This window comes from Embiotoca jacksoni, unplaced genomic scaffold, assembly GCF_022577435.1.
Source record: "Embiotoca jacksoni isolate LCO1_2020_lvr unplaced genomic scaffold, fEmbJac1.0.p SCAF_52, whole genome shotgun sequence".
NCBI classification, from domain to species: Eukaryota; Metazoa; Chordata; class Actinopteri; family Embiotocidae; genus Embiotoca; species Embiotoca jacksoni.
Genome location: NW_027185406.1, coordinates 626,360 through 639,119, shown reverse-complemented (window position 1 = coordinate 639,119; position 12,760 = coordinate 626,360). Strand labels below are relative to the sequence as shown.

General features: G+C 37.3%; 2 protein-coding genes across 2 annotated transcripts in view; one reads left to right on the top strand and one right to left on the bottom strand.

The window, feature by feature from the left end:
- Positions 1-199: 199 nt before the first annotated feature.
- Positions 200-1,446, top strand: uts1 (urotensin 1). Its single transcript, XM_069172323.1, has 2 exons — positions 200-305; positions 792-1,446. The coding sequence occupies exon 2, from the start codon at positions 795-797 to the stop codon at positions 1,248-1,250; it is 456 nt and encodes a 151-aa protein (XP_069028424.1). The 5' UTR covers positions 200-305; positions 792-794; the 3' UTR covers positions 1,251-1,446.
- A 4,015-nt stretch (positions 1,447-5,461) lies between these two features.
- trim54 (tripartite motif containing 54) overlaps positions 5,462-12,760 on the bottom strand; it is a 64,000-nt gene continuing 56,701 nt past the window's right edge. Inside the window, exons 6-8 of the mRNA XM_069172380.1 lie at positions 8,328-8,350; positions 7,490-7,614; positions 5,462-7,319 (exon numbers count right to left, since the gene is read on the bottom strand). Coding sequence (XP_069028481.1) covers positions 7,255-7,319; positions 7,490-7,614; positions 8,328-8,350 — 213 coding nt within the window. The 3' untranslated portion in view covers positions 5,462-7,254. The remainder of the gene's footprint in view (positions 7,320-7,489; positions 7,615-8,327; positions 8,351-12,760) is intronic.

The following is a 12,760-nucleotide window of genomic DNA, read 5'->3' as shown; positions in this document are numbered from 1 at the left end:
CCTCCCCCTCCCCCCCTGTACCTTCATGACATGACCCCACTTTGGAAAAGAATGAAAACCTGTTAAAATAATAAATCAAATAAAAACAGCCCTCTTCTGCTCCCCGTCCGTCCCAGCTGTCCCTCAGGACCGCGCGCCGCGTCCCGTCTCCATAATTTGTCCACGTTCCAAACCTGTCTGTTCCCGCATTGACGTCAAAGCGGCAGGCTGGAGGTATAAAACCAGCGGACCTCCCTGTCTCAACCCAACCCGACGTCTCAGCGGACCCACACGAAGTTCAAGCTGCAGCATCTGGAGAGAAGAACGTGAGTACTTGAAGCTTTTTTTTATTATTATTTTTGTATTATTAATCAGGGTGAAGTTCTGCTTGAAGTGGTCAAGAGAAATCTCGGGAGGATGGAAAATAACAGCACGGTCATCATCCTGATTGGAGATCGTCTTGTATATCCAATTTAAAAAAAACCCAGCTAATTCTAATTATGTTTTATCATTTTTATATATTTTTTGTCTTTAAAGTTAATTTTTTTGTCTTTTTTTTATCGTGCTAGATTGAAATATCACAATTCTGTGGCTTTCGAGGTGATTATATAACTCACTTTCTTTTATCTTAAGATTCGCGGACTAAAATTAAGTTTATAGAATGATGAAGTTTTAGATGCATAAAGTCTGAAAGTGCAGATAAAAGTTTTGCGCAACAAAAAAAGTTGCAAAACCTGCGTTTGATCTTCTTGATTTTTTTTTCCCGTGATGAACCGTCTGATTGTCTTCTTAACGGACTCCTCTGCTTGCAGGACATGAAGCCAGCCCCCCTGCTCCTGCTCCTCTCCTCGGTCCTCCTCTCAGCGCACCTCCGCCCCGCCGCCGGCAGACCGCGCATGTTCCCCGGCTGGCTGGATGGCAGCAGCGGCCGCCTCCAGACGCAGCAACTGGACGAGGTGCTCCTCAAAGCGGCTGCCGCCGCCGGGGACGCCGCCGCCGCCTCGGACCTCCTGGGCGACAACATCCTGAGGTTCCTCCAGCGGAGGGACCCGGACCGCCTCCGCCCGCTCCCGCCCGAGGAAGGCGACGACGACGAGGAGGAGGAGCAGGTGAGGACCGCGGTGCAGCTGCTGAAGCGCAGCGAAGATCCGCCGCTGTCCATCGACCTGACCTTCCACCTGCTGAGGAATATGATCCAAATGGCCAAGATGGAGAGCCAGAGGCAGCAGGCGCAGTTCAACCGCAAAGTGCTCGACGAAGTGGGGAGGTAAAAAAACAGAAAAAAAAACAACAAAAAAAAAACAGCCAGGACGCTGTTTCAGCATCTAGACCTCTGACAATTTAGTTTCTGTTCGTGCGCCATGCCGCCCTCTCCAAACCATTTTACGCACGGATTGGTGCCAATTTTACGCATCGAAGCAACCGCCAGTAAATATGTAAATGTTTGTGTTATTTAAAGACTTTGGGGGGGAGGGGGAGGGAGGGGGAGAAGGGGGGGGGGGGCTTCTCAGAACCATCTCACCCACAAACACACAACCTCCGAAAAGTGGACTTTTTTTTTCTGGACTGGTGTCAAAAAAAAAAAAAAAAAAAAGGGAAAACTGTCCGACATCATCATGACTGGCTGAAGTATCGGACGCAGTTTGACTCAGTAGTTCTTTATCATTTGTGAAGTTGCTTTCCTGGTTTATGTGAATGTGTTGTAAATGTTCCGATAAGTAGAGGAATGACTTCAGTGTTTATCGACCCCACTGAGAAGTCATTTGGTTTTCAGTTTGACTTTGATTCCCGAGCAGAACCTGTTTCCTCTCAGCACACCGGACGAACTGAAAGTTGATGATGTGGCAGATTCATATTTACTCCTTTTTAGTGGCCGCAAACAAATAATACTGAGTATTGACAGGATCTTTGGCTGCAGAAAAACTTCCATCAGTGAAGACAAACGTTTCCCTTCCATGTCATGAATGTGCAAAATTAATTCAACACAGAATCTCCCGTCTTGAATTAACTTATATTAGAGGAATTGTATAAATCAATACAAATAAATATTATTATACTTAAAGTTGGATTATCTCTGATTTATTTGAGGCAAACAATAAATTTGGACGCGGCGCAGAAGCTGCAGAAAACAAGATCTGACGCCGTTTCTTTGGGTTTCTTTATGTGTTTTGAAGCCTGCAGTTCAGTTTCCGGTGAATGAACCGCTTTTGTTAAAGAATCAAGATGGCCGCCTCTCCGTCGCCGCACCTCCCGGTCGAACTCGACGGACGGCCGCGTCGTCTTTCACCGTCACCGTACGGTATCGACTGTATCGACTGTAGCATGCTAACCTACAAAAAACAACAACAACAAAAAATAGGAAAAAAAAAAAAAGAGCTTTATTTGACTGTAAACATTCATGTCTGATCACATCTGTCTTTGTTTTAGCAGAAGAAAGAACAAAAAGCTTTTTGCCGTTTATATTTTGTAATAAAAAAGTTTAAAGTAAAAAAAACAACACAAAAAACAACAACATTGTTTTTGATTCTGTTATTGTACCGATGATGAATGTGTTGATGGATTATAAAATACAGATGTTTGTGACGGTCTTCGTGGTTTTGAAGTGTCGTCGAGTGTTTTAACAGCTGATCGAGACCGAAAATGAAAAAAAAACAAAAAACCTCAAAGCTTCGAACGAAAGTAATTCAGAAATTCATGTTCCTCAGAGGATGATCCCTTCTGACTGTGGTGAACCCTGCGACCTTTCACCTAGCGCCACTATTTAGGTCGACTTGCATTTTTTTTTTTTAGCTCAACTTGTTTCAGTTTTTGGCCGTTTTGCTTCTTTTGTTTTGGTCCTGTGTCCCTCGTGGTCGTTCTGTTTCTCTTTCTGGAACATTTTTAAAGACCGACCTTCAAACTCCTCAACAATCAGGCCCTTATCGATCTCAATGACCTCCGTGAAGTTTCCCCTAACGACGCCCGCCGCAACAAGCTTTTACATTTACGTTCAGCTTTTTACATTCAGCTGCGACTTCAGACCAAAACAAAGAAAGCAGCGTTTTGGGGAGTTCTGTTTTCGGCCCTCGAAAACTAAATCTTTAATCCACGTGTTTAGAAAATAAATGAGATGACATGACTGTCGATCCGTTGTTGAGCTGGAGGACATTAATAAATGTGCTCATAAATTTGACGGAAGTGACAGTTGATGGTGTCCGAGCTGTTGAACGGGATAAAAAAAAAAAAGAGAGAGAATAGAAACAAACAGAAGTCAAAACGTCCTCCGGATCCTTTGTTTCTATGAGTCAGTCCAAACTGTGGGTGTGTTGGTGACTCTTCTGCCTGTGTGTGTGTGTGTGTGTGTGTGTGTGTGTGTGTGTGTGTGTGTGTGTGTGTGTGTGTGTGTGTGTTTCAGCTCCCTCGTTGTGCTAAACAAACGCCATCACACATCTTCGTGTAGATCAGAGCGGTCGTCGTCCTTTAAATTCCATTAATCAGCGGACGTCAGAAGACGAGTGTTTCAGCCACAAACGCGAGGTGACGCAAAACCGTGTGACAGCTCGTGGCAGAGATTTCTATTTTACTCCTGTCGCGTGAAAAAGTACAATTTATCGCAAATTATCAGTAGTGTGTTACCGGATTGGCAGCACGTGTTGCTCGTAAACTGGTATATATATCGTAGGGCGTTAATGGTTTTGCTCCCGGACGTGCGAGCTACACGTGCGGACTAACGCATCCTCATACCGTCACGGATGCCGGATTTTGAACTGTGCGCCGATTCCACGCTGGGTGGTCCCTCTCCCCTTTAGCCCGGAGGACCCGGCGTCCACGATTTTCAGCAAAGGAATCTCAACTTTTGAGTCGTCAGACCACGGGACAGTTTTCCATCTTAAATGAGCTCGGGGTCGAGAGAAGGCGGCCGCGTTTCTGGATCGTGTTTATTTACAGTTTCTTCGTTGACGCGGCGACGAGCTGCGTAATCAGACGACGGTTTTTCTCAAGTGTTCCTGAGCCCGTGCGGTGATTTCCACGACAGAATTGTTGCCACCTCCTTTAATACTTCAATTCAATTCTTCAAATACTTATGTACTTTTACCTAAGCAGGATTTCTACATATAATGGCAACGTTTTTACTGCTGTATTTTGGTACTTTTACCCAAGTAAAGAATCGTAACATCTTTCGCACCATCGCGGTCACACGTATACGTACACAACAGCTTCAAATCCAGCTCACATTTGTCCAGAAAAAAAAACAAAAAAACAAAACACCGAGAAGCAAATCATTTGCCAAACAACCGTCACTAAAACGCTTATCTGCCCACTCTTCCATTTCTACATCCTGCTCGCTGCGATTGTCTTTCTCCTGCAATTCTCTATTTTCAACACAAAACACAAACAATGAGCAGATTGTTTCCGTGTGCGGGTTTAAGGGTTTGAAAAACCAACACGCTAACTCTCCGTGTCAAGAGTTTAAACAACAATATCTGTCTCGTCGACTTTAATCTACGTAACAATTTAAATGAGTTACCAAACGGTCAAAACTCCTCTGAGAGCTTTAATCCCGAAGGAAGACACCGATGAAGGGAATCTTTTTACTTCCACCTCCCACAACACAGAACGCAGTTCTAAATCCACTGCATACGTTTCCTGTGAGTTATACACGGACAGATATATTTACACACAATGCACTGTTCTTTTTTGTGATTTTTTTTTTCCCTACTGAACAAAAGGCAACAATGTGGGAGGCAAGAAAAGAAAAAAGTGGCCAAGTCAATCCTGCATCATCTGGAACCAACAGATGGGAAAGCGTTACATTAAATGATGATGATTTCATGTCGTCTTTTGTCCTCTGAGGATTATGGTAAACATCTATTTGTGTCCCGTGCAGGGACCTCGAGTACGGAACAACAGCAGCAAACAAGCAAACAAAAAAAAAAGAAAAGAAGATGAATATCGTGAGATCCGTGTCTTCGCCATCAGCCCACACGTCCGAACAATCAGCGGCGGTGACTCTCCGAACGTTGCTCGGTGTCCCTGCGCTCCGGCAGGGAGGAGGATGCCCGTTGTTTTTTTTTGTTTTTTTTAATAACTGAATCAGCATTAAAAAAAAACAACAACACGGTGATGCTTCCTAAGTTGGATAAGAGAGGTGGTGGTGGGGGGGGGGGGGGGTTCTCCACACTGCAGCTCGCCTGGTTGTTGTTTTTTGTTTTTATGTAAGTGGTCTTGTTAGAGATGATTTCACACATACCATCACTGCAATTCATCAGCAGAGCAACAAGAACATCCACGAACAAGCTCTGACACACTTTCACTGCTTCTTCTTCTTTTTTTTTTTTGCATGTTTAGAAACTCCCAGTGTGTCTGTACTTTAGATATACAGTATGAAGTGCATGCTTTTAAGATATGTACATGAACTTCACTTCCTGTCTATCCTGATCAAAAACATATATATATCTATCTATATATAGATAGATATATAAAACAATGAAACGACTTTATGGTTTTGAGCAGAGGCCTCCTTTATTGGACAGAAGAGAAACAAATCTTTCTTCAAATATTAATGTCACGAGCTTAGAAAGTAAAAATTTAAAAGGAATCGAACCGCAAACAAAAGTCACGAGAAATCACAGCGTACAAGCGTTTAAACATTCAGCTCAAAGTCTTTCTGTTCTTGATTTATCACCTTTTTTTTTTTTCCCTTCCAGATCACTTTAAGTTGAAGAACCTCAGAGATTCAGAGATGCTCAGTTCAGGGGACCAGAAGCTTTTTCCAACGCACAAACTGAACAGCAGCAGATTCAAACCAACACAAAGACAGATTTATTTCACTATTCTGACTTTGTTAAATTAATAAAGTTATTTTCATTTGCTGCTAGTCGGCTTCATGCACCCCACAATATATAAAGTAAGTGATAAAGTGAGTTTTAAAGATTATATTAGTTCTAACTTTAGGTGATACTCAAAGACGTTGATACAAAGACGTAAAAAATTACCAACCATACAAGTTAAGAAATTATTAGAAAATGTCATTTGGCTTTTTTTATTTAGAAACTAGAATTTAACTGCAGGTTTTCTTGAAAGAAGTTTATGAATAAAAGTCTGATTTTTGTATTTGCTGTAACCGCCGTTTCTGTTTTTAAGATGGTGTTCGGTGTCCGATGTGAACGATCTCCATGGCAACTGAGGAAAACTCCGATCGCCGATGAAGACCACGAGACGGACTCCAAATTCTTCAGAAAAAGTAAGCGGACGTTCAGATTTCAAGATTCTTTTCGCCAGATTTGTAGATTTGATTCTCACCACGTCTGAGCAAAAAAAACAAAGTTTACATTTTTATTCCAATTAATTGATTTTTTTTTAGTTTTGGCACAGTGTGGAAAAATGTGCGATTCGATTAGATAGTGACGGAAGCTGTCGGCATTTCCAGCATGTGTGAGTCAAACACACTCGCTGACAACGAAAGAAATGTCGTCATATTATTTTACTTTAAACTTGTAAAATTTTATTTAATTAATTTAATTAATCGCCAATGTTTTTTGCCGACACTGGTACTTTTTCTTTTACAATTTTCACAATATGTAAATGGATAATAGTGATTTTGAGTTAAAAAAAAAAAAAAAAAGTTATATCTTGAGTTTATGCAAAGTATTCAAAAGTAAATCTTAATTTAATATGATGTCACCCAGTCCTACCAAAATGTAAAGACAGTTCTATAATTCAAGGGAAGTTTTATTTATATACCATATTTATTCACAGCATGAGACGACTGCACAACAAACAGAATGAAAACACATCAGATAGACAGTGAAAATTTAAATAGAAATTGAGCCTAATCTGGAAATACCGGTAAAAATAAAGGTTTTCAGTTGTTATTTGAACACTTGACGACTTCATCTGAAGGACGAGGCCGTTTCCAAAGTTTCGGCGCTGCTCAGTCGGCCCTCAGAGTCGGTCTGGATTTATACGGACCGCTGAAAGCTGCTGGTCCAATGACCTGAGCAAGTACCGAGGTTTACAGGGGAGCAACAGGTGAGGCAGATAAAACAATGGACGTTTATAAAGTAATCTAATTGTAAGAATACCGGGATTCAGGACTGAACTGAAAATGAAAAGAAAAATCTTCCCGGATTGGTCCCTGCAGCGTCAACGTCATAAAGTAGCTTCCGTCGTCCGATGTGAGTCCAGTTTCGTTGGCGCGTTGGAAAAGCAAAATCAAACACATCGCAAAGCCGATTCGTCACTACGGGTCGACATCCGGAGTCTTCAGCGACCAACACCTCGTGTCTCTCGGACTCAATATCTGGATCCAAAGTCATATTCGGACTCTTCCTCGAGATCCTCTTCGTCGTCCCCGACACCTGGAAAACACGAACACACAAACGAGGACACGAAGACTCAAGCCTCATTTGGCAGAAGAATTTTTCAATATTTAAAAAAAAAAAAAAAAGATCTTAAAATCTTGTGTTCTTTCACAGGAAGATGTCCTGAAACAGAACGTGTTCGAACTTCACGTTCGCGTCGTTCCCACCGGAGCAGAAGTCGATGTTCCTCAGCAGATCAGCGAGCTCGTCGGTATCGATGACCAAGTGGCTCAAACTTTCGTAACCGAGCTCCAGACGCTCCGTGTCAGAGGCCTTCGCCATGGCGGCCATTCTGTCGATAAACGCGCAGATTTCAAAATAAGAGTCCGGCGTTTGAGCTGCAAAGGTTTGCATGCTTTTATTTTGTGGAATGTATTTGACAGCAGTAAAGAACAGTTTATCAGAGTCCGGATTCAACGACCAGTTAAGGACGGGTTTTCTGAATTATGACAGATTAATGTACAACTTGTACAAGGTTTTTAAACAAGATAGCTCTAATACAAGTTAAAAAAAGAAATTCAGTCACATTCATGCTGTGGTTTAAAGATGAGTGAAATGTCATTTTGCAACGTGTAAATTTTGAATATACCCGATAAAAAAAAAAAAAATTAAAAAAAAAAAAGTTTTTCTTTTGGAAGTTAAAATAGATTAATTATAAATAATACATTATTGAGGAGTACTCGCTGATACCGAGACAAATATTTTCAGATTTCAAACACTGCTCAAGTGTACTTAATGAGTTCAGATGAAAAAAATAGGAGGGGAAGGTGGGTGTGGGTGTGGGGGGGGGGAAATACTGTTATAGACACTCTTAGGTAATTCAATTTATTGTATTCACCATGTTTACTTTTTCTGAAAAGAAGTTTATAAGTATTGCTGTTAAATAAACACAGTTCAGTAAAAAGTCACATTTTCCCCCCAGAAATGTTTGAAAGTATTAAGAAGCAGAAAAAGCAACTGTTTGTTAAAGTAACTCAGAATCAGAGCTTCACCACGAACACTTACTTCTCCAGGAGGACTTGGGCGCTCTGCGAGACAGGAAAAAAAAAACAACAAAAAAAACGTGATCACTTTGTGCGTCGGTCACGTGAGCCAACGACATCCGTCGGAGGGATTTATCAGAAAAGACACCGTGGAAAACAACATAATGGGTTTTGAGGAACCGCTGCCAGAATGGCCTGGTGGTGTTTACTACCTGCTTCCACTCACTCTATCTGCTTTAACACCTGTGTTGGCAGCCGACGTGGATGAACATTAAAACAGCGACACCTGAGGCTCGCTCTCTCTCTCTCTCTCTCTCTCCACTGTTTCCTCGGCGGAGTGACGCAGACGTGTTGCATCAGCAGTAAAGCTGCTGAATTTAGTAACGACGGAGGTCGGACCGTCCGACCGGCCGCTCACGACTTTTCCGAACTCTTGTCAGGGTTTCGCTCAGTCGGCAAAGTGAGTCACGACTTTTTTTTTTTTTTTATAAAAGAATCTGAGGAAGAGCTAAAGCACGGCGATTCTGACGTTTATCATCTTCATTTTGTTTTCATTAATAAAGGTGTGCGTTCTCTTCTTCTTTGCTCTCTTTCAGGTCGCCAGAACAAAGACAGACAGACAGCTGATCAACATCTGCATTTCAAGGTCAAGATGCCCTCCGACAAACTCCACGTGCGTACGGTTGAATGGCAGCAGGTAGGTTGTGTTAAAGTTTAAAATGCAGGAATACAGAACTATTTACGTGGAATGCAAAGGGCTATACATGTAGTTCCAGGGGTTTCACATGGGAATGTACACAGATATATTACAAACGAGGGCATTTTGTTGGACATTTGGACTTTTATGACTTTTTTTTTTTTTTATCATATTTTAGACGACATGCTATAGTATGACTTTTTTATCATATTTCAGACGACATGCTATAGTATGAATTTTTTTATCATATTTTAGACGACGTGCTATAGTATGACTTTTTTTATCATATTTTGGACGACATGCTATAGTATTACTTTTTTTGATCATATTTTAGACGACGTGCTATAGTATGACTTTTTTATCATATTTTAAACGACATACTATAGTATGACTTTTTTATCATATTTTAAACGACATACTATAGTATGAATTTTTTATCATATTTCAGACGACATGCTATAGTATGAATTTTTTTATCATATTTTAGACGACGTGCTATAGTATGACTTTTTTTATCATATTTTAGACGACATGCTATAGTATGACTTTTTTATCATATTTTAAACGACATACTATAGTATGACTTTTTTTATCATATTTCAGACGACATGCTATAGTATGAATTTTTTTATCATATTTTAGACGACGTGCTATAGTATGACTTTTTTTATCATATTTTGGACGACATGCTATAGTATTACTTTTTTTGATCATATTTTAGACGACGTGCTATAGTATGACTTTTTTTAAATCATATTTTAGACGACATACTATAGTGACTTTTTTTTAATCATATTTCAGACGACATGCTATAGTATGACTTTTTTTTAAATCATATTTTAGACGACGTGCTATAGTATGACTTTTTTTTAAATCATATTTCAGACGACATACTATAGTATGACTTTTTTTTAATCATATTTCAGACGACATGCTATAGTATGAATTTTTTTATCATATTTTAGACGACGTGCTATAGTATGACTTTTTTTTATCATATTTTGGACGACATGCTATAGTATTACTTTTTTTGATCATATTTTAGACGACGTGCTATAGTATGACTTTTTTTTAAATCATATTTTAGACGACATACTATAGTGACTTTTTTTTAATCATATTTCAGACGACATGCTATAGTATGACTTTTTTTTAAATCATATTTTAGACGACGTGCTATAGTATGACTTTTTTTTATCATATTTTGGACGACATGCTATAGTATTACTTTTTTTGATCATATTTTAGACGACGTGCTATAGTATGACTTTTTTTTTTTATCATTTTTTCAACGACATGCTATAGTGACTTTTTTTTAATCATGTTTCAGACGACATGCTATAGTATGACTTTTTTTTAATCATATTTTAGACGACATGCTATAGTATGACTTTTTTTATCATATTTCACACGACATGCTATAGTATGACTTTTTTATCATATTTTAGACGACATACTATAGTATGACTTTTTTTTATCATATTTCACACGACATGCTATAGTATGACTTTTTTTTTAATGATATTTTGGACGAAATGCTATAGTATGACTTTTTTTTAATCATATTTTAGATGACATGCTATAGTATGACTTTTTTTTAATAATATTTTGGACGAAATGCTATAGTATGACTTTTTTTTTATCATATTTTAGACGACATGCTATAGTATGTTTTTTTTTTTATCATATTTTAGACGACATGCCATAGTATGTTTGTTTTTTTTTATCATATTTTAGACGACATGCTATAGTATGACTTTTTTGTCATATTTTAAACGACATACTATAGTATGACTTTTTTATCATATTTCACACGACATACTATAGCATGACTTTTTTGTCATATTTTAAACGACATGCTATAGTATGACTTTTTGTTATCATATTTTAGACGACATACTATAGTATGACTTTTTTTTATCATATTTTAAACGACATACTATAGTATGACTTTTTTATCATATTTCACACGACATGCTATAGTATGACTTTTTTGTCATATTTTAAACGACATGCTATAGTATGACTTTTTTATCATATTTTAGACGACATACTATAGTATGACTTTTTTGTCATATTTTAAACGACATACTATAGTATGACTTTTTTATCATATTTTAAACGACATACTATAGTATGACTTTTTTATCATATTTCACACGACATACTATAGTATGACTTTTTTGTCATATTTTAAACGACATGCTATAGTATGACTTTTTTTATCATATTTTAGACGACGTGCTATAGTATGACTTTTTTTTATCATATTTTAGACGACGTGCTATAGTATGACTTTTTTTATCATATTTTAGACGACATACTATAGTATGACTTTTTTGTCATATTTTAGACGACATACTATAGTATGACTTTTTTATCATATTTTAGACGACATACTATAGTATGACTTTTTTGTCATATTTTAAACGACATACTATAGTATGACTTTTTTTATCATATTTTAGACGACGTGCTATAGTATGACTTTTTTTATCATATTTTGGACGACATGCTATAGTATTACTTTTTTTGATCATATTTTAGACGACGTGCTATAGTATGACTTTTTTTTAAATCATATTTTAGACGACATACTATAGTGACTTTTTTTTAATCATATTTCAGACGACATGCTATAGTATGACTTTTTTTAAATCATATTTTAGACGACGTGCTATAGTATGACTTTTTTTTAAATCATATTTCAGACGACATACTATAGTATGACTTTTTTTTATCATATTTCAGACGACATGCTATAGTATGAATTTTTTTATCATATTTTAGACGACGTGCTATAGTATGACTTTTTTTTATCATATTTTGGACGACATGCTATAGTATTACTTTTTTTGATCATATTTTAGACGACGTGCTGTAGTATGACTTTTTTTTAAATCATATTTTAGACGACATACTATAGTGACTTTTTTTTAATCATATTTCAGACGACATGCTATAGTATGACTTTTTTTTAAATCATATTTTAGACGACGTGCTATAGTATGACTTTTTTATCATATTTTAGACGACATACTATAGTATGACTTTTTTTTATCATATTTCACACGACATGCTATAGTATGACTTTTTTTTTAATGATATTTTGGACGAAATGCTATAGTATGACTTTTTTTTAATCATATTTTAGATGACATGCTATAGTATGACTTTTTTTTAATAATATTTTGGACGAAATGCTATAGTATGACTTTTTTTTTTATCATATTTTAGACGACATGCTATAGTATGTTTTTTTTTTTTATCATATTTTAGACGACATGCTATAGTATGACTTTTTTATCATATTTCACACGACATACTATAGCATGACTTTTTTATCATATTTTAAACGACATACTATAGTATGACTTTTTTATCATATTTCACACGACATACTATAGTATGACTTTTTTGTCATATTTTAAACGACATGCTATAGTATGACTTTTTTATCATATTTTAGACGACATACTATAGTATGACTTTTTTGTCATATTTTAAACGACATACTATAGTATGACTTTTTTATCATATTTTAAACGACATACTATAGTATGACTTTTTTGTCATATTTTAAACGACATGCTATAGTATGACTTTTTTGTCATATTTTAAACGACATGCTATAGTATGACTTTTTTTATCATATTTTAGACGACGTGCTATAGTATGACTTTTTTTATCATATTTTGGACGACATGCTATAGTATTACTTTTTTTGATCATATTTTAGACGACGTGCTATAGTATGA